The 21,721-nt window shown below is 45.5% G+C and overlaps 1 protein-coding gene across 3 annotated transcripts in view; it reads left to right on the top strand.

The window, feature by feature from the left end:
* The window catches only part of exoc3l2b (exocyst complex component 3-like 2b), a 53,204-nt gene that overhangs the window by 16,434 nt on the left and 15,049 nt on the right, over window positions 1-21,721 (top strand). For all 3 annotated transcript variants that reach the window (XM_069668274.1, XM_069668273.1, XM_069668275.1), the window contains exons 2-3: window positions 10,993-11,511; window positions 11,683-11,921. In XM_069668274.1, coding sequence (XP_069524375.1) covers window positions 11,030-11,511; window positions 11,683-11,921 — 721 coding nt within the window. In that variant the 5' untranslated portion in view covers window positions 10,993-11,029. The remainder of the gene's footprint in view (window positions 1-10,992; window positions 11,512-11,682; window positions 11,922-21,721) is intronic.

Raw genomic sequence — 21,721 nt, 5'->3', positions numbered from 1 at the left:
TTCCCTAAAGAACAGTTAGCGCTGGGCACTCGTAGAGGAAGAATTCAACTCTTTAACTGCAGTAAACGTCCTGAAACCAGAGAGTGAAAGTGTTTAAGTGTAATCAGCAGAATGTGGTTATAGTAAAGAAATGGCCCCGTCACTGTTACACTGCTACTGCTTATACTACTGTAACTTCATCAGTCGTAAACTCATGTACAAGTTAAACAAAGGAGATATAACATGTTAATCAATTAGCTTTACAGCAGCTTTATGCTATGCTAAGCTAAGTTGGCTGTTTTCCCTGTTTCCAGTGAGTATGCTGAGCCAAGCTAGCAGTTTCCTCCTGTTTCCAAACGTTTTAGCTAAACTAAGCTAAGCTTGGTGTTTCCTTCTGTTTCCAGTCTTTATGCTATGCTGCATTAGCTGTTTCCCCATTTCCATGCTTTATACTTAGCTAAGCTAGCTGTCTGCACTATTTACAATCTTCATACTAAGCTATGATGCCCCCCTTTCAGTCTTTATGCAAGGCTAAGCTAGCTGTTTCCCCATTTCCAAACTTTAATGCCAAGCTAAGTTTGTTATTTCCACTCTTTATGCTAAGCTATGATGGATCTTTCTCTCTCTTTTCCGTCTTTATGCTAAGCTGAGATAAGCTAGCCATTTCCCCCTGTTTCCAGTCTTTATGTTAAGCTATGCTAGCTGTTTTGTTTGTGTTTCCTCTAGTGTATTTATGCTAAGCTATGCGAGCTGATAACCCCCAGTGTCCTGTCTAAGCTAGGTCAGTACTTCTGGAGAACAGCACAGTAAAAATATTCTCTGAAAGTATAAAGAATAAAATGTGGTTAAAGTTTAAAGCTGACTGTTTATTCAACTGTCCTCACACAGACTGCTGCTACGTTCATTTATCAGTGCAGCTGCAGAGTTATGTGCTCATGAGAAACCCAGTCAGTTTTCAGCTACGCTGTCATTGTATCTTTGGAGCAGCAGTTTGTCCCCTCACACGGGGCTCTCTTATGGAAACATGAATCTGAGTTTAAAAAGGAAACAAAGATAAAGTCTGTCGCCGATCGGCTGTCAGCTCGTTTATTAAATGATTCCTGTTTTTACTTTGGAAGGACCCGACTGTTCTCACTGTTTCCTTCAGCAGACATACATCAGCTGATTATCTATACAGCCATTAGTCACACTCAGACACACACACACACACACACACACACACAAAAAGTCACACTCACACACACGCTGACTCTCCACCCTTTCTGAAGGTCAAGGCTGAGCTTTGTGCCTCCGTCTGATTGGATATCTGCTTCTCTTCCTGGTTTCCTGTTTGTGTTTTGTGACATTGAAGGGTCGCGACCTCATCACCTTCATGTTTAGATGTTGACCTCGTCCACATGAGGACGACACACTACAGATGCTAACAGTGGGATGTTGACGTGTTTGAAACCGTGTTGTGTGTCAGTCAGAGACATTTGTGTGGTGGAGGCTTTTATGCTTTAAATGTGCTAAGCTAACGTTAGCGGCTGCCCGGCCCACTTCCTTTTTATTGGAAGCTTTTTTATTCGGGGTTGGTTCTCTAAACCACGGGCTCTCAAACTATGTGGGGCCAGGGCCACCTTACAGGGGAGAACATTTCCCCCCTTGCACCCCCAGTGTCCTCGAATCAACGTCACATGTTAACACTCACTTTGGACAAATAAGACGGACCTCATTACATTAGATGAGGGGCCAGGGAGGCTTAGGTTCCCCTTACAGGGTCGTCACCCCGTCGTAATCACCAGGTAAGAGTGCTTATGTGCACTCTTATGTCATTGGAACTATTTGTATTGTAAAACTAGTCAACCTAAATACTTCCGACCTGTCTCTTCGTGATAAACAGAAAAACAATTAGAATCATGTTAATATCACTGATATACTTTAACACAGAGGCTCATTCTGTTCTAACTGCGTGTGGACTCAGCATTTAGACTTTCAAGTCTTTGATCTTAAAAGCTTTCAGGAGATTAACAGCAGCAGGAACGGTTCGCTGCGACCTGAGTGACTCGAGTGATTCATCACAGGTTGACGTGATGTGTCTCGATCATGTCAGTTTCTATTGGTCCAAAGCTAACGTGGGCGGGAGTAATGGACACAACATGCTTGTTTCATTGGAGCAAATGGTCATCATCTGTAAACATGCAGTTTTTAACAATACAGCATTTATTATAATTAATAATATCATTTATTATGACTTCATAAGAATTATTTCGCAGACCCCCAGGCTATGGCTCGCGGACCCCCAGAGGTCCGAGGACCACACTTTGCTCTAAACTAGCCTCGACAAGTCGCTCTAATATCGGCCTGCAGAGGAACAAATGTGCGTATGAGCTGTAACTCTTAGATCCTACGTCGATCTGCTGTTCTGCATGTTAGACACACCCTGTGTCTGCAACATGGAGAGCTAGCAGGGCTCAATATGATAACATCAAAATGGTGTGTAAGCCATTAAACTCAGGGCTCCATCCAACAGGTGAAGTTAACATGGTGAGGGAGAAGGCGTGGCCTGTTTACGTAAAATAGTTTAATTCTCATTCGTTGTGATAAATTCAGACTCTGTGATGTGTTTGTTGCGAATGCTAAAACTGTGAGAACCATGAAATTGTGATTAATTGTGCAGCACACCTCTAACACAGGTGCTCTGTTTGGGTTACTGTTGTTTGGAGGACAAAAAAATCAATCTTTGGGTTTAGGGCGAATAAAACTTCTCGGTGCAGCGGTGCGGCGGTGCGGCGGAGCGGTGCAGTGGTTAGTGCTGTCGCCTCAAAGCTAGAAGGTTCCCGGTACAGAGGTAGTGGTCCTTTCTGTGTGGAGTCTGCATGTTCTCCCCGTGTATACTGGGTTCCCTCCGGGTACTCCGGCTTCCTGCCACAGTCCAAAGACATGCTCCAGGAACTTACTTCCTGTTGTTTTGACACCACCTGCATGCACCTGTCCCTGTCACCTCACTCTGTCCATGCAGCACCTCACAGTTTGCTGGTTTCAGCTCGTTTTCATGTCCGTGCTTTAAGAGATCAGACAAACACTGTAAATCGCCCTCTTGGTTCTGGTGCGGTGCAGGTTGTGACCCGACCACACCCAGCGGTGAGCGGCAGAGACCCAGGAGTGCTCGCCTCTGCCCGTCACACTATCCTGTCCTTTCCGCTCCCATTGTTTGTGTCCAGAAGCTTCCGCGATGCCCTGCGACCCTCTTGAAGAAAACAGGTTGTGTGTGAGGGCCGCCGGGCTCCGCATGGGTTTCCTGAGCCTGCCGCCGGGGCTGCTGGGTATTTATGGAACCAACACCGCTGAATCACTTCCCACTTTGCCCTGCACGCAGCGTGTGTGTGTGTGTGTGTGTGTGTGTGTGTGTGTGCGTGTGTGTGTGTGCAATGCTTTCCTTTACAATACATTCATTCTGTTACCATGTTCCTGTGTGTGTGTGTGTGTGTGTGTGTGTGTGTGTCTATTTCTGGCAGCAGCGATGTGTCCTGAGCTGGTGAGACGGCAAAACCTACATCATGGACAACATCCGCTCCCAGTCCACACACACACACACACACACACACACACTCACATGTTCTCTCTTTTGAATCAAAGTGTTGGCATGGTGAACTTTCTGCAGCAACACAAACACAAGTCGCCTGTCTTAAATGTTCAACATCCCCATTTGTTGAATCGACTTTAATCAGTGAGCGTCGATGTTATTATGAAAACTATGTTTAGAAATATTAGAAGCGACTGAAACAAAGGTTAAAGTCGCTTCGAGGCTGAGGTTGAGCCTGGATGATCTGTGCTACAGAAAGAAGTACGTTTGAAAAAGATTTATTAATGAAAAGAATCGAGTCATTATAACGTGCACAAACTATACTTCGAGTAATAACAGCGATCAAAAGAAATGCGGTCAACAACAAATACGACGACCCAACTCGCCCTCTTCCCCCCCACACAGGTGAAAAGGTGAATTTATTAACTATGAGTATCACCGCCCAAATCTCCATAATCCTCGCGATAACTAAAAATGATACATGACAAAATCCCCGAACACAAATGAATAAGAACACAAAAATCTAAACCATCAAAACTGAATAGAATAAATATAAACATTCTTCAGCATGAACTCATTTATGGCTCCTACAACATTCATGTACAAACCTGCACTATGTGACCTTAATAAGACGTCGGGGTGTTCGTGTCCTGTGCTGAGCGTCTCATATCAGGACTGTTGTTCTAAAGAGTTTTGCATGAACTTCACTTTTTAAACGCCTCACACACTCAAAGAGTCAAATGTTGACTATAAGTTTATTACCGTCCATCGGGCAGTTAGAGCTGCAGAGGCCTTTCTGATGAGAGGTGACACGTCACCAGAACTTCAGCCAAGTCCAGCTGCCTGAAAGATTGAGAACCTTCACAGACAACATGGACGTCGTTTCAAGATGCCTGTATTTTCTCTTATTCGTTGTCTCTTCTACGAGTTGTGACACCGTGCGCTGCATGTGTAGGTACTCAGGGCCGATGTGCAGAGTGAGACACAGTGCTGAGGTAAGGGGCTGTCTGAAACAGTACATGTGTGATGAATTCCAATTCGAGCTGCAGCTACATCTGGACACAGCTATTCTCACTGTATCGTCTCAAACGTGGACACATGCAGTGACTGAACCTGTGGATATAAAGCTGTCAGATAACACTGAGCCCACTTTAACGTGTAGTCATTTAGTAATTCAGGATCATTTTCTCATCAGTGTTTGCACATCCAATCTGTCATGCCAAGAGAAATGATCGAGTGTATTTAGCCTGAAGGGACATTTTTATTGAAACATGGAGACGTTCTCCATGAATCTTTCCAGCGAGTGACACGGAGCTGATCTCTGCCCAGTGAAAACCTGCCGTCTGTTAATGTTTGATCACTTTATGTCTTAATGGTTCATCGCAGAGGGAACATGTGACATGCTGCTTTATGAGTGGGCGGGGCCTGTCAGCAGTGTTCCTGCTGTGTTCCTGCTAACTCCTGTGTCCTGTGAGCTTAAATCAGTGTTTTTCTGAATGGAGTCTGGTGTGTGTGCAGAGAGCGATGTAACGTCTGTGTGTGGTTAAAACAATCATCTTCCTCTGTAACAAAAAGGTCTATCTCTGTAGGGATCCTTTCTGTCATGTTGTCACACACTTAGAATAACAATCTGAGCCTGTCAGTGGAAACAACAAGAACTTTTAGTGGACGACCTTTGACCCATCAAGGATTATGTTGCAGCCATTACAGCCTGTTTCACTGCTGCAGGATGAACTAGTCTATGTGTTCAGCCAGGACTGTGTGTCCCTTTTGTCATTTAGGCCCCAACACATGTAAAATAAAAAATAGGACCCCGGTTTAAAAAGTACTAGGAATAACCTTTGAACTGTTAACTTGAACCATGCCAATCCAGGAGCAGGACATCCGACTGTACTTAGTTTATTTGAGAGTGTAACACTTGAGTCCTTGAGGAGCCCTTTAAAATGTTGGGGTGGTTTAGGGATCCTGCAGGTGTGGCCCGAAGCATCGGTGTCTGTTGCAGTCAGGTATTGAATCACGGGGCAGTTTGCTGGTTAAACTTTACCTTCTGGACTTGGACCGGGTGTGAGTGCAGTTTCACAATAATGTGGATCATTTTAAGGGTCTGTGTGTTCACGTAAAGGTAACACATACCTGCAGCTTGATGTACATCTGAACACCTTCACCTGTTGTCTCTTGTGTAACGCCCACCTGACACTACAGGACTTTAAAAGGCTAAAGTCTGACTCTCTCTCACGTCTAAAAACATTTTAGTCACACGCTACAAGATTTTACAACGACCGGGTGTCTGTCAGGGTCACTGCGTACGAGCGTAAAATAGATAATTAGATTTAACATCAGAGTAAGTTGAGTTCAGCTTGATGGCTTTAAAACCGTTGAAGATGAACAATCCTACAGTTCTGTTCTGTTTTATCATCGTTCTGAGAAGGACGAGGAGACGGAAGTGTTGCTATGGTTACAGTGTGTCACCCCTTGGTGTTATCAGCCCGGCTGTCATAAAGTGTAACTGACTGTCTCAGTGAGGGTGGGGTCTTATCAGCAATGTTGTTAGCAACTTCCCCTCTGAGTCTGAGCACAGCAGGTGTGTTCTTCAGGTGCCACGAGTAAAAGGAGATGTGTAGTTGGCTGTATGCCTGTAAGAGAACTTTAACTAACACTTTCCAAAGCATCAAACGACCCGAACAGGCCCTTCAATTAACGTTAATCTGTGTTGTGTTCTGTGTTGGGTTCTGTGTTGTGTTCTGTGTTGTGTTCTGTGTTGTGTTCTGTGTTGTGTGTTCTGTGTTGGGTTCTGTGTTGTGTTCTGTGTTGTGTATTGTGTTGGGTTCTGTGTTGTGTTCTGTGTTGTGTTCTGTGTTGTGTTCTGTGTTGTGTGTTCTGTGTTGGGTTCTGTGTTGTGTTCTGTGTTGTGTATTGTGTTGGGTTCTGTGTTGTGTTCTGTGTTGTGTTCTGTGTTGGGTTCTGTGTTGTGTTCTGTGTTGGGTTCTGTGTTGGGTTCTGTGCTGGGTTCTGTGTTCTGTGTTGTGTTCTGTGTTGGGTTCTGTGTTGGGTTCTGTGTTGGGTTCTGTGTTGTGTTCTGTGTTGGGTTCTATGTTGTGTTCTGTGTTGGGTTCTGTGTTGTGTTCTGTGTTGTGTTCTGTGTTGTGTTCTGTGCTGTGTTCTGTGTTGTGTATTGTGTTGGGTTCTGTGTTCTGTGTTGGGTTCTGTGTTGTGTTCTGTGTTCTGTGTTGTGTTCTGTGTTGTGTTCTGTTGTGTGTTGTGTGTTGTGTTGTGTGTTGTGTTCTGTGTTGGGTTCTGTGTTGTGTTCTGTGTTGGGTTCTGTGTTCTGTGTTGGGTTCTGTGTTCTGTGTTGTGTTCTGTGTTGGGTTCTGTGTTGTGTTCTGTGTTGTGTGTTCTGTGTTGGGTTCTGTGTTGTGTTCTGTGTTGTGTATTGTGTTGGGTTCTGTGTTGTGTTCTGTGTTGTGTTCTGTGTTGGGTTCTGTGTTGTGTTCTGTGTTGGGTTCTGTGTTGGGTTCTGTGTTCTGTGTTGGGTTCTGTGTTGGGTTCTGTGCTGGGTTCTGTGTTCTGTGTTGTGTTCTGTGTTGGGTTCTGTGTTGTGTTCTGTGTTGGGTTCTGTGTTGTGTTCTGTGTTGGGTTCTATGTTGTGTTCTGTGTTGGGTTCTGTGTTGTGTTCTGTGTTGTGTTCTGTGTTGTGTTCTGTGCTGTGTTCTGTGTTGTGTATTGTGTTGGGTTCTGTGTTCTGTGTTGGGTTCTGTGTTGTGTTCTGTGTTCTGTGTTGTGTTCTGTGTTGTGTTCTGTTGTGTGTTCTGTGTTGTGTTCTGTGTTGTGTTCTGTGTTGGGTTCTGTGTTGTGTTCTGTGTTGTGTTCTGTGTTGGGTTCTGTGTTCTGTGTTGGGTTCTGTGTTCTGTGTTGTGTTCTGTGTTGGGTTCTGTGTTGGGTTCTGTGTTGTGTTCTGTGTTGGGTTCTGTGTTGGGTTCTGTGTTCTGTGTTGTGTTCTGTGTTGTGTTCTGTGTTGTGTTCTGTGTTCTGTGTTCTGTGTTGTGTTCCGTGTTGTGTTCTGTGTTGTGTTCTGTTCTGTGTTCTGTGTTGTGTTCTGTGTTGGGTTCTGTGTTCTGTGTTGTGTTCTGTGTTGTGTTCTGTGTTGGGTTCTGTGTTGGGTTCTGTGTTCTGTGTTGTGTTCTGTGTTGGGTTCTATGTTGTGTTCTGTGTTGGGTTCTGTGTTGTGTTCTGTGTTGTGTGTTCTGTGTTGTGTGTTCTGTGTTGTGTTCTGTGTTGGGTTCTATGTTGTGTTCTCTGCTGGGTTCTGTGTTGTGTTCTGTGTTGTGTGTTGTGTGTTCTGTGTTGTGTTCTGTGTTCTGTGTTCTGTGTTGGGTTCTGTGTTGTGTTCTGTGTTCTGTGTTCTGTGTTGGGTTCTGTGTTGGGTTCTGTGTTGTGTGTTCTGTGTTGGGTTCTGTGTTGTGTTCTGTGTTGTGTTCTGTGTTCTGTGTTGTGTTCTGTGTTGGGTTCTGTGTTGGGTTCTGTGTTGGGTTCTGTGTTGGGTTCTGTGTTGTGTGTTCTGTGTTGTGTTCTGTGTTGTGATCTGTGTTGGGTTCTGTGTTCTGTGTTGTGTTCTGTGTTGGGTTCTGTGTTGGGTTCTGTGTTGTGTTCTGTGTTGGGTTCTGTGTTCTGTGTTGTGTTCTGTGTTGTGTTCTGTGTTGGGTTCTGTGTTGGGTTCTGTGTTGTGTTCTGTGTTGGGTTCTGTGTTCTGTGTTGTGTTCTGTGTTGTGTTCTGTGTTCTGTGTTCTGTGTTGTGTTCTGTGTTGTGTTCTGTGTTGTGTTCTGTTCTGTGTTCTGTGTTGTGTTCTGTGTTGGGTTCTGTGTTCTGTGTTGTGTTCTGTGTTGTGTTCTGTGTTGGGTTCTATGTTGTGTTCTGTGTTGGGTTCTGTGTTGTGTTCTGTGTTGTGTGTTCTGTGTTCTGTGTTCTGTGTTGTGTTCTGTGTTGGGTTCTATGTTGTGTTCTGTGTTCTGTGTTGTGTTCTGTGTTGTGTGTTCTGTGTTGTGTGTTCTGTGTTGTGTTCTGTGTTCTGTGTTCTGTGTTGGGTTCTGTGTTGTGTTCTGTGTTCTGTGTTCTGTGTTGTGTTCTGGGTTCTGTGTTGGGTTCTGTGTTGGGTTCTGTGTTGTGTGTTCTGTGTTGGGTTCTGTGTTGTGTTCTGTGTTGTGTTCTGTGTTGGGTTCTGTGTTGTGTTCTGTGTTCTGTGTTGTGTTCTGTGTTGTGTTCTGTGTTGGGTTCTGTGTTGTGTTCTGTGTTGTGTTCTGTGTTGGGTTCTGTGTTGTGTGTTCTGTGTTGTGTTCTGTGTTGGGTTCTGTGTTGTGTTCTGTGTTGTGTTCTGTGTTGTGTTCTGTGTTGTGTGTTCTGTGTTGTGTTCTGTGTTGTGTTCTGTGTTGGGTTCTGTGTTGTGTTCTGTGTTGGGTTCTGTGTTGGGTTCTGTGTTGGGTTCTGTGTTGTGTGTTCTGTGTTGGGTTCTGTGTTGTGTGTTCTGTGTTGTGTTCTGTGTTGTGTTCTGTGTTGTGTGTTCTGTGTTGTGTTCTGTGTTGTGTTCTGTGTTGTGTTCTGTGTTGGGTTCTGTGTTGGGTTCTGTGTTGGGTTCTGTGTTGTGTGTTCTGTGTTGGGTTCTGTGTTGTGTGTTCTGTGTTGTGTTCTGTGTTGCTTCACACGTAACTCACATGTTTGCCACTCTTGTAGCTGTTCACAGTCAGAATCAGGTTTTTTGCCAGGTAGGTTTACACATACAGAGAATTTGTTCTGGTGGTTTTGTTGCAGAACAATAAACAGAGCGAGAATGAAAATAAGTAAAAGACTTATTCTACGTTGCCCGGCGTGATGGCGGCTCGTACTCCGGCTCAACGAAGCCTCCTCCTTCCGCAACACTTACTGGGAGCATATCTGCAGTCACCATCGTTCCCTTCGTTATCAGCAGGCTAATCTTCTGTCATATCATCATCACGACGTGTGCTAACAGGGCTAACATATGATGTGATGCGAGGCTGCCTGTTGTCTGTCTCCGCTGGCTTCTCCTTGAGCTTTAAGCGCGTGTGGTTAAGCATCGACTTGTATTTCTATAGTGTAACAGCACATACTGTGCACAGCGCGTTATCATCGTCTTTTTGCCAAAGTCCTTCCAGACATCACTTTCCTGGTCACAGCTGACATGTTGCATGTAGTTAAACTACTTTAGCTGAAACCAGGCCTGCGCAGCTGCACGAGCAGGGCAACGTTCCTCGAATGATGACGTCAACAACGAGTACTCGAGTATTCTTCCCCATTACTCAATAATACTATATACTGCAAATGCAAAGGCTGTCATCAGCGGGCCATCGGCTCAGTCACCATGTGTTACCTCATTCAGAGAGAGAGAGAGAGACTTATTTATTTACATGAACATCTTTCAGACTGTAACTTTAAACAAAGCGCTCAGCAGTGAAACGTCTTCAAATATGCTTCATCAAGGAGACGAGTCAAGTCATAAACGTGATAAACACTTTGAGTGTCAATCAATCAGTAATAATTAATTAATAATAAACGTGCTGCCTTTAAATAACATGCAGCACCAGAAAACAATTAAACCCCTTTCAGAGGAACATTTAAACTTCGCTCCCACAGTCCGCCTTTTTGTGGAGCTCTTCGCTGCACGTGCTGGCCACACTGGAGTCCTGATGTCAGGTTAAGCTAGTGTGAACATACACAGAGCAGGGTTTTATGTACACTGAGTACTACACACTTAAATCAGACATTAAGGGAGGTGATGATATCTCAGGATGCTTCTGGACGGTTCTGCAGCCTTCGTCCATGTTGAGTTCCACCTGTGGTTCTGCTCCAAGGGTTCTCTGCCAGTGATTCAATTTACCAGTGTCTACACCTGTCATGTTCATAATGATAATCACATGAGGGATGTGTTTAACAACATTCAGACAGAACCAAACCTCGACAGGTCTTTTGTCAGGTTTTGGGTCCGAGGGTCCGGGCTGACCCACGATCTCATCGACCCCGCAGGGTTCCTGTTTGTTCCCTCTTCATCATACTTCATTAAAATCTGTGTATCTGAGATTTGCTGATGATACCCGGAGCCTCTTACTAACGCAGGAGCACGGATCATCACAAATGTTTGTGCCCTGTAACAGCAGGCCAAAGGACTGCTGATGGAATTAGCTCGTCAGCTGAATCAGGTGCATTTGAATTATATGTTGAGTGATTTCCACTGCCCATGTTCAAATACATGAATATCTTATATTACGAGTTATTTAACAGTTAGTTTCCAGTGTTGCACCACAGGTTTTTAGTCTATATTTGTGGATCCACGATGTCTTTGGAAGTCCAGTATAAATAACAGTCTTTTCAAACTGACCTGTAAACTCTTGTGTAATCCAGTTTGTGCTCTTTGACTGACTCTTTCATCTCTTGCTCTCTCCAGGTTCCTCCCTCTCTGTCCCCCCTCCCCCAGCTCCATCATGCCCATCTTCAAAAACCTCCCAGTGCGCCTGAAAGGCGGTGGTCCGACTTTAGAAAACGCGTTGATCCTGCGCAGGATGAGCCTCAACATCAACCCCCACCATCACCACCACAACCCCTTCGACAACGACGACGATGGCATCCATGGAAATGGCGGCCACGGCAACCACTGGTCGCCCGGCGGCTCGCTCCTTGACGGCGATGTGCAGAGGGACCGCAACCCCTTCGAGGACGAGGAGGACGAGAACGAGGCCAACGAGGGGAAGAAGGGAAATGGAGGTGGAGGCGGGAGTTCGGGGAAGGGATCGTTCAAGTTCAAGTCCCCGCTGAAGACTCTGGGAAAGCTGGGGAAGAACCTGAGAGTGTCGGGGCGGAGCAAAGGAAGCGCAACACCGTCCCCACAGGGGTCGCTGCAGGGAACGCCTTCACCGGCAGAGAAGGAGAAGAGGGGGAGGAGGAGCTCCGAGGGAAGTTTGTTGAGGTGAAGAGAGATAAAGGGAGTTTATGATGTAAAGAAGGATTAAGTTAGTCCGCTGCTTTAAGGGATTATGGGAGTTTGTGAAGTAGAGAGGGGTTGGGGGAGTTAGTTGGAGGTTTGTTGAGGTAAAGAGAGATTATGGAGTCTGAAGGGTTTTTGTCATTCCCCTCCCAGGTTTGCAGGAAAATACCGCGACACCCTCGGCTCCCGTAAGGAGTCTCTCACCAACGGCGAGCTGAACGGTTCGGAGGGCGAGTGCGACTCCATCAGCCGCCGCCTGTCCTTGTTAAAGATGGTGGGCCTGGGGAAGCTGAAGAGGGAGTCGGGAGCCGATCACTCGTCCCAGGGCCCCGAGGAGCAGCCAGTGCAGGAGGAGGTGGTGGAGGAGGTCAAACCAAGAGAGCCACTGTCAGGTGAGAAAACGAGCATGATGACTTCACTTAACCCCTCCCCTCTTCCTGCTCTGTGTGACTGTCAGTGGGAGCATCAGTGACTAAATGAACATCATGCAAGAAGACTTGAAACTAGAGACTGAGACCATAAAGTCATCAGGAACATGTTTACTGAGGGAATAAAGAGAGAGAGGAGATGTTTTGCAATGAGCCGATACCTCTGAATAATTATACAGTTGAAGGAATAAACTACGGAGAGCCACAGAGGACACACGTGATTTTGGGATGAAAGGATGATCTGGTAATTGTAGTTCTGACATGAAGTCTGAAGGATCTGGGCCGATGTGTTGTCCAGGTGGTGACTGCATAGATATTCTTGTTCTCTCTCTCTGCGTCTGTTAAAGTTTGTGACCACCCTGACTGATCTTATCACAACTGCAGACAGTCTGACGGCTATTTTAGACCCCGACAATGGGCGTTGAAAAGAGAGCGACAGACGGACAGAGAGAGAGACAGGTATGGACAGACAGACGGGTTAGTGAAGGTCACCTCTGTGAGATTATATAATTCTCCAGGAGTTTCCACAAGGACGCAGGAATGTGTTTGGGAAACGTGGTCCTCACTTGGTTGGTGTGGATTGATGGTCCCCGTTTAGTGCGTTTAGTGTTGTGTGTGTGTGTGTCTGTGTGTGTGTGTGTGTGTGTGTGTGCGTGTGTGTGTGTGTGTGTGTGTGTGTGTGTGTGTGTGTGTGTGTGATATCATAAGTATTTGGCCGGTCCTGGAAACTTTTATAGGGCGTCTATTGTTTATCACACCCTGTTTACTCTGCTGTTTTGTAATGCATGATTAAAGTGTGTGTGTGTGTGTGTGTGTGTGTGTGTGTGTGTGTGTGTGTGTGTGTGTGTGCTCAGTTCCTCCACACCCTGTCACATGTTGAACTCTGCTGTGTAACTCTGTGTCAGTGCATATACATAAAGAGGGGCTGAGCTTGATGTCTGTTTTACAGATGAATGTGCTGTTTGTTGTTGTTCTGATTAATAATCATAAAGTCCATATTCCAATATTTGTTCTTGTATTCACAGACTGTTTATGAGAGCTGGACGTAGCCACCTTTACGTCCCCCGTGGGTTTGTGGACCACTTTTAAGCCTTGAGTTTAATTAATTTTGGGCGAGCTGAACACAGGCTGAAAAAATGACCTAACCTCCGTCTAGAACGGGAGCGGGGCGATTTCTTTTAAGACCAGAATCAAACAAACTAACCGATCGAGGCAACAGTAGAAGAATACTTTTACATATTTTGGGGTGTGTGAACATCTCCAGTAGATGTGTTCATCCAGTGGACGACCTTTGACCCATCAAGGATTATGTTGCAGCCATTACAGCCTGTTTCACTGCTGCAGGATGAACACGTCTGCTGGAGACACTCCGAAGCTTTGTACCTAAACGAAAATGGGCCCGTCATCAAAAATAGGATGAAGACTCGGACATGTCGGAAAAGTTGAGACATATTTGAACTCAAACATTCCTTTAACATTTACTGTCACTAATCCAACAACACATACAGTCAGGCTGCGATACCTCATATCTTCCTGTTCTGTCCCTACAATGGTTGCAAACGGTTTTAGGTTCAGATAAACGGCTGTAATTAAAAGGAAAGGCCGAACATCAGCGCCGTGCTCAGCTGTAATCACTAACGCTCAGCCTTAACATGTCACCGTGTTCAGTTCAAGGGTTTCACACTGAGTTGGAGGTCTGTGCTTCACTCAGAGTCCGGACCTGATGAACTGCCGTCTGTGACTCCTCAGTGTACTGTTTGATTGAAGTGCAGAGAAAGTTCTGGATGTTCAGGCGAGGGCTTGTTTCCACAAGCCACTAAACCACCGTATCAGCACATCAGGTGTGTGTGTGTGTGTGTGTGTGTGTGTGTGTGTGTGTTGTGTCATTGCTAAACAAGAGTGAAGGAGTCAGAGGTGTTTGTACCTGCATCACGGTTATGTACCAAGTTAACCACTGAAAGGCCAGGTGGGCCTTCAGTCTGATGCAGCGCGCTCTCTGTGCCGCCCTCATGTGGTGGAGTTAAAGTGTGATGGAGCATAAAAACAGTTGCTCAGGTTTAGAGTGTAAAGTCAGACGGGTCCCTCTGAAGGACATTTCTAGGCTCTTTCTGTGCTAAGCTAACTGAAGCTAACCTCATATTTGGAGACAATTAAACTGAAATCATGTGAACTTCAAATAAAAGAACAATATAGTGAAAATAATGAACATTAACGTTGCTCCAATGTGTAAATGTGTCGGCCATGTTGGCTGCTTCACTTTCATCACATTCACTAGACGCCTCTTTGAGTTTCCCTAGATGGTGGAAAGGCTGCATGCACGGATGCAAAATGACAATAATCAGTAACACATGCATCAAAGCGAAAGCTACGAGCCTGTTGTATGGAGTGAAACGGACAGATAGTCGTGGTACATGTCGGAGGTAAAGGTGAGCAGTTGTCAAATACCTGAAAACTCCACTTCAGTGCAGTGAAACAGAATTAGTTCTTTGTTCAAACCTCTGCATCACATTTCATACTCCACCAGAGGACCTTCAGAGTAGGTGTACTTTACTGCCTGATGTTTAACGTACTTCCTGTGGTGCGTTCAGGTGTATCCGAGCGTTTGACCTCAGGTTGACTCTCTGCTGCTGCTGCTGCTGCTGATTGTTGTCTTCATGCATTCTGGCTTCTCATGTCAGCGTGCAGAGCGGAGACCTGAGCCGATGGAAACGCAGGGTTTTAACATGACGATGCTTCCCTGATGAAGTCACGAGTTGGGCTGAAAGGTTTTTCAAATAAGAACTCAGACGGCAGATTCACTTCACCAGCAAATGTGTTTGTTTATGTGTAATCTGCATCAAGATACACACGTGATGGAAAGTCATTAATGAAGAAGGGAGGCTTCAAACAAGACTTGAAAGAAGCCCCCCCCCCCGTGTTGAAACAGCTGTTTTGTTCTGTGGTTTAGAGACGACCCACGCAGAGAACGACGAGCTCTTATGAAACTAAATGTTTGTTTGAGCTTCTGTTTAGAGAACACTCAGCTGACCTCAGTGTGTCTGTAAGACTGTAAGAGAAACGTGAAGCAAGTTAGAAAGACCCTTGAACCTGCATTCTGTCTCATGTCCACCAGGGGGCAAACAGAAGTCTGATCCTATAGAAGTCTATGAGAACATGCTCATGTTCATTTAGCCACTGATGCTCCCATTTAGAGTCACACAGACCAGGAAGAGGGGAGGGTTTAGGGCGGGGCTACCTGTGATTGACAGGTCACTACCATGGCGACCTGAAAAATGTATAGTTCAGTATTTGGTTGGACTTAAAGACACTCTGAGGAGTCGACTGTTCATTTCTTCAGTAAGAACATTTTGTTTAAAGGGATGTGTGGATGTCACGTCATGAGCAAGCTAGTGTTAGCGCTTGTTAACTTAGCACTTGCTAACCCCTCCTCAGCCCCTCAGCTCCATCCTCTGCTCAGTCAGTTGCCCAACACCTAAAGATATGACGCTGTAGGTGCACCTTTAGCACCATTGTATCGCACTGTTATCTTGATTGTCAAATGTGCTGTTAAAGTCAGTACGAACGTACAAACATTAGCTAGGTCACACACGATATGCTAGTTACATCGAATGTCAGAGTTTGTAAAGTAAGTTATCGTAAGTTCTTACGTAACGTGTGCTAGTAACAATAAACACTGTAGTTACATCATGTATGTATGTTACTTATGTGAAATATATTTTAAATTTATATTATATATAGTTTTTGTTTTAGTGATATATAGTTTGTTTTGGTCAAATCTCTTAACCCCTCCCCCCCCCAGGTAAAATCCAGTGTTTAACCTTTACACCTCTCCATGTGGAGTTCTTCATGATCTCTCAGGGACAACATGAGCAGTCATCTCCATCGTCTGCTTTTAAACTGCAGTGTACCAAGGAGTGTACCATTGGCGAGTTTGAGACGTCACAAACCTAAGGAGCCAATCCCGTTATGTATCATTATGTGTAACCTATGGCAACCACTTCAGCGATGTGCGAGCCGGCTGTAGCCGCCATCGTAATGTTTGCAAACTCACTACTGACTGCTAACGCTAACGTGAACGTTACTTCTACTGATTACTACATTTCAAGCTAGCGAAGCTTCAACAAGTTGCCACTAAACGATGGCAGAGACGTGTTTTTTTTTCGTGACGGAGGGGCAGTTGGAAATGTGCAGTGGGCGGGGCCTACGCAGATTGGTGAAGGTTTAATGAGAAGGAGGAGATGCCTCGGGAGGATTTTTACAAGGTAATTAAACACATCAGACAGAGCATTTTATACGTCTTAAAACATGACTGGAGCTGCTCTTTAAAATGTCAAATATTCATGATCACTAACTTGACCGCTTTAGTTTGAAAGTCTAACCAGGCAAAGGTGAGGTTGTCGTGTTTCGTAGGGCTGCTGACCGAGCCGCTGTGCTGAGCGGAGCGAGTTGGCTTGAGAACGTGTCGGTCCAGAGCTGAACACAAACAGAGAGACGACTGGAGTCATGTGACCGCGTCGACCTTGAGATGGTCTCCTAGCAGAGTTGATGTTTGAGGTGAAGAGCAGGACGGGGTGATGAAATGTTCTTTTTACACTGTGGAATTTATCCCTCACACACCGCCTGTGTGCGTGCTTCATTAATCGACGGCCGTATTACGACAGAGTCCCGTTGGCTCAGAGCAGCAGCAGCTCTTGCGGGCTGTCTGTCGGCGTGTCGCTGCAGGTTTCAGGTAGAAGGTGAAATATGAAGCAGGAAGTCTACTTCAGAGACTCTTCAAACACACCGCACACTCGTCTGGAGGTCCCTGTTCTTCTTTATCTTCGCCCTGTTAGTTTATATGCACTCACATGTGTGTATGGACTTTGAACGCTCGATGTAAAATCTAATTCTGGTGTCCAAAAGGAAAAACTGCAACCAAAATCTCACTAAAGGCAGAGACAGAGAACATCGACCCTCATGCTGCTATTTCTGACCCCCAGCACCGACAGACTGTCCTCCCCCTGCACAGTGAGGACAGACTCCTGTCCGCCTCATGGTGTTGATAAGAGGCTCGTGTTCACGGCTGTCATAGCATCAGTGATTAGACGTCCCTCTGAGGTCTGAACAGCCTGTAGCCGAGCAGCTATCTGCTGCTGGAGGACTTCCTGTCAGAGAGACTCTGCAGACTGACAGAAATACATGAAACATGAAAACGTCATGAAACAACTCCGTCACAAGTAACTTCTCCAAACATGGAGAGTTTCTGATGTCGTGTGTGAGAGTCAGTTTCTGTTTCACTGATAGGAACATGTTTTAATGAGCCACATCAGATCTTATGTTCCCTACATGAAGCCGAAGGACAGTATGATTGTTGAAATGTCAGAGGAAACATACGTAAACCAGCTGTGCCTGCAGGGAACGAGCTGCACAATCCTCGACTTATGAGATGATCCGTCCTGAAAATATTGATGAGAGAGAGAGAAACATAAACGTTGCATGAGTAAACGTGAAGTCTGTAGTTCTTTAGCTCTCACATGAAGTACACGCCCGCTGAGAAGAGGGAAGAATTAGTGGACGGTCGAGCATAAAATATTTCCAGTTTTCTGACTGTTCAAACGAAGCTCCAGAAACTTCTTCAACTCCTTTTTTAAAATACTCCATCCTCCATTCGTCCTGACGTGAGTGTAAAACTCCGGCAGAGTATGAGGGCCACATTATAAGTCTCATATTAAGAAAGTAACTTCAGACTAATGTTTACATATCTGTTATACTGAAGGAGAAAATCAGAAGAGCAGCCGCGTGAACGTGGAGCATCTTGGGAAGTTCTGCTTGCACGAGATCGCACAGGAGGGTTAACACAACTTGAGCCGGAGCTGTTTGTATTGAACACACCGCGTAGCGTGGAAGCAGAGCGTACGAGCTCCTCACGAGAACATGTGAGATCTCAGAGAGCAGGAGAGCATGGACAGCTTGGACGCAGCACAGAGTGAGGTCATTTGAGCATGAGACATGTTGCTCCGTGTTATAAATTTCAGTGAAGTTATTGAAGCAGAGTGCAGCGGCTGGGCGTCCTCCTGGGTGTAACGTTACGTCCGACTTGGAGCTGAAGGTTACTACAGACTTTAAACTACGCCCTGTGCACCAGCAGTTAGACTTCAGCCTTCAGCTTGATCGAAAGGTTTGGTTTCTGTTCCTGTTTGAATCAAAGAGCTCTCCCCTCAGCTGCAGCATGTGTGGCACAGAAACGCGGCGCTGTCCCCACCCTGCAGGTGCTGACTGAGCTCAGGTTTTGTGCCAGTAGGGCCTTTCAGAACAGACGGAGACATGATGAATGATAAATGTTTCCTCATTTCACTCTTGTTAAGTGCATTTTTCTTTGCTTGTTTTGTTATCCATATCTCCTGTCGATCATCTGATGACAGAAGTTAGCGAGTGCAGTGTGTTGCTTGCTAACAGTCACCGCTTTTGGAGTGTTCACGTGTACAGTGACACACAGAGTGATGGCTGTCTAATGCACGACTCCTCCGCAGGTTGAAAGTGCAACATTACACGTATCATAAATTCATTTTTGGACATTATTGTCGGGACAATTCAGTAATTTCCCTATCCTACGCCCTTTATACAGCCTACCTGTCAATTGTTTTGAAGCTAAATAAATGCAGATAATATTTGACCGAAATTTCACCAGTTTGTCCGGATGATTGAAAGCTTCCAGGACACGAGGACCGCCACAGATTCTTTTTAATGGAAACCCTGGTTTAGAGATAAAGGACTTGCAGCCAAGACTTCCTTTTCTGTGCGCTGCGTTGTTTACAGTCTGAAACTTGAGAAGTGAGAATGGAGTTAGAGTTGAAACCTGCTGTTTGAAATCAGAACTACAAAGACCAGCAGCAGAACCTCTGTCAGCTAAGAGCAGCAGCCGAGTCCGCTCCGAGTGAACCGACAGACGACCGGAGAGCAGAAAAATGTGAAACTCGAGCTCAGCTTACAGTCTGCACACGCTCACACAATACTGCTACTGTTCACACACACACACACATACACACACACACTGGGTACGTATATTAAAGGTACTTAGATCGACACTGAACTCCACACAAATAAAAGCCTTCCTTTCCTCCAGGTGTATCAGAGTAGGTTGAGTCTGACTCAGCAGCTCCTTCAGTTTCACAGAGTCACAGAGTTCAGAGACTTCAGATCCACGTTAACCTGAATCACAAGAGTCAGAGAGCTAACCAGAGCTAACCAGAGCTAACCAGAGCTAATCAGAGCTAACCAGAGCTAATCAGAGCTAACCAGAGCTAACAAAAGAGCTAATGTGAGACGAGCTGGTTGATCACGCGGTGAATACATCTACGTTATGAGCCACGAGCATGTCAGATATTGAGTTTCAATGATGTTCAGTACATTAAAGCCTCTCCGGGTTAACCCTCTGCTGTCGGTCACAAACTAATGTAGGAGCATTCCTCTCACAGACTGTGTATAAGAACATGTAGTCGCCGAGACGTCGAGCGTTTCTTTGTGAACTTTTGAACCTTGAATTTGAACATTTTGCTGTGAACATCTTGGGGTTTTTTGGAGCCAGAAGTGACCATATTTGGACAAGAGGGAGGAACTGGAGTTAAAAGCTAATGCTAGCTTGGTTATCAAGGTGGTGCATTCGTAACTGTGATAATAATTGCTAATTATGGCTAAAAAAGTCATGCTTTAAATTAAATGTATGGACATTAGTCAGGTCACCATGGTAGCAACATGTCTATCACAGGTAGCCCCGCCCTAACCCCTCCCCTCTTCCTGGTCTGTGTGACTCTCAGTGGGAGCATCAGTGGCTAAATGAACATCATGCTGTGTTGAAGAAGACTTGAAACTAGAGACTGAGACCATAAACTCATTAGGAACATGTTTAAATCAGGAGAGGAGGAGGAGTATGTTCTCATAGACTTCTATAGGATCAACCAGTGGAGTCGTCCCCTGCTGGATGTTAGAAAGATTCAGGTTTGAGACACTTCTGTACTGGCTTCAATCTGAAACCAGGAGGTTGCATCCTCTCCTCAGGTACAGTCTGTGGATGTTCCTGAAATCCACAGCGACATGGCTGCAGTGATGTAATGACATGGCCTGGGCGGTGTTCGTGGTACTGGTGATGGTAACACTGGTGGAAGTGGTGTGTAAGGCTGCTGATGGTATGTGGACGAGGGTGGAGGTGGGCGGGGCCTCATCCACCCAGCTGGAACAGATTTCCTATGAAGGCTGCAGCTGAACAATAAGAGCTGTGTTTCTGTGTGGAGGGGCTCTCTGGCATGATGTATGTGGGTATGTAGGTGTGTGTGACATGACATACACAGTGTGTGTGTGTGTGTGTGTGTGTGTGTGTGTGTGTGTGTTGTTACAGCTGTTTTACGAGCTCCAGTGTCGTCTGGTTTAAAGGTGCTCAAAGTGCTGATATAGTACCTTATAGTGGCCACACCTGTGTGTGTGTGTGTGTGTGTGTGTGTGTGTGTGTGTGTGTGTGGTTACCTCTACCCATCGATCTTATTAAAACTAACCTCCACGCTGTAACACACTCACGGTCACTTTTTCAGAAACACTTGAAATACACTGAAGCTGAGGGATGAGGAACAAGTGCCAACACCTGCAGTTCCTCTGGTGTCCACTTGAGGCTGCCTCCAGCAGTGAGTCAGTCCCCATAGAGCCCCATGTTAAACTTTACAGCAGAAATAAACATGTTCACAGCCTGGTACAAAAAACAGTTTGGGTCTCTATAGCTCATTTCTGTCTCCATGACAACTGTACGGGGAGAATCTTTATACAGCTCACCTGTTTACATTATATTAAGGCTTAAAGTGATGCAGCATTAGGGGCGTGGCCTCTTTGAGTGACAGCTGGGAGCTGCTAGCTGTCTGCTAGGTGTCCCCTCAGCTAACTCAGTCACTGAACGTAACCTCTGGGCCGTGTTTGTGCTGTTGGAGCCTTTTGGAGATTTGTTCATGTAAATATCAGACAGACAATCTGTGTGTGCGCTTTATTGGACGAACAGACCATCCAACACGTCTCACACACAGTTTCTACACTTATTATATGTTAGCACTGATTAGCAGCTACCTGTGTCTGTGCTCACCACACCTGCTTGTTAGCTCGTTCAGTGTTTGTCGTACAGTAATTAATGTAGCAACCCGTGCAGAGAGTCAGGACTTGGTGGTCAGTCGTGATGAAAAGTCCGGTTCTTTCGGAGTTTGCTACGTTCCTCAAGCTCTCGCAGGTCATCTGATGAATAAACAACTCTGTAGGAAACACTGTCTTTGACCAGCTAATTTACCTGCTGATTTAGCCACGATACAGACTGCATGGCTTTCTCCGGCTCCATCAAACATGAGGCTTCGAAACATTACTCCAGAAGCCAGAGGGCGACATCACAGTGGCTATTTCCACTTCTTATATACAGTCATTGAACTGTGAGGATGTACAGGCTTAAATCCTGTGACCTTTGACCTCTTCACTGCAGCAGGAACTGAACTTAATTTCACTGAAAAGACTGAGATGTGAGTTCAAAGCAGAGATGTTCCCCTCACATTGTTCTGTTTATAAAGATGATCTTCCTCTGGGCTGTGTGTGTGTGTGTGTGTGTGTGTGTGTGTGTGTGTGTCTTCCTCTGCCGGCACTGAGGTGGACGAACGAGGCAACATCTGGCACCTCACATCCTCGCTCACTCTCTCTCTCTCTCTCTCTCTCTTAAACACACACACAGCAGCAGTAACTGATGTGTGTGTGCCTCACAGAAGGCTTTT

Source organism: Semicossyphus pulcher, unplaced genomic scaffold, assembly GCF_022749685.1.
Source record: "Semicossyphus pulcher isolate SPU_LCO1_2020_fin unplaced genomic scaffold, fSemPul1.0.p SCAF_19, whole genome shotgun sequence".
NCBI classification, from domain to species: Eukaryota; Metazoa; Chordata; class Actinopteri; order Labriformes; family Labridae; genus Semicossyphus; species Semicossyphus pulcher.
Note: the sequence above shows the minus strand (reverse complement) of the source record. Positions and strands in the feature narration are given on the sequence as shown.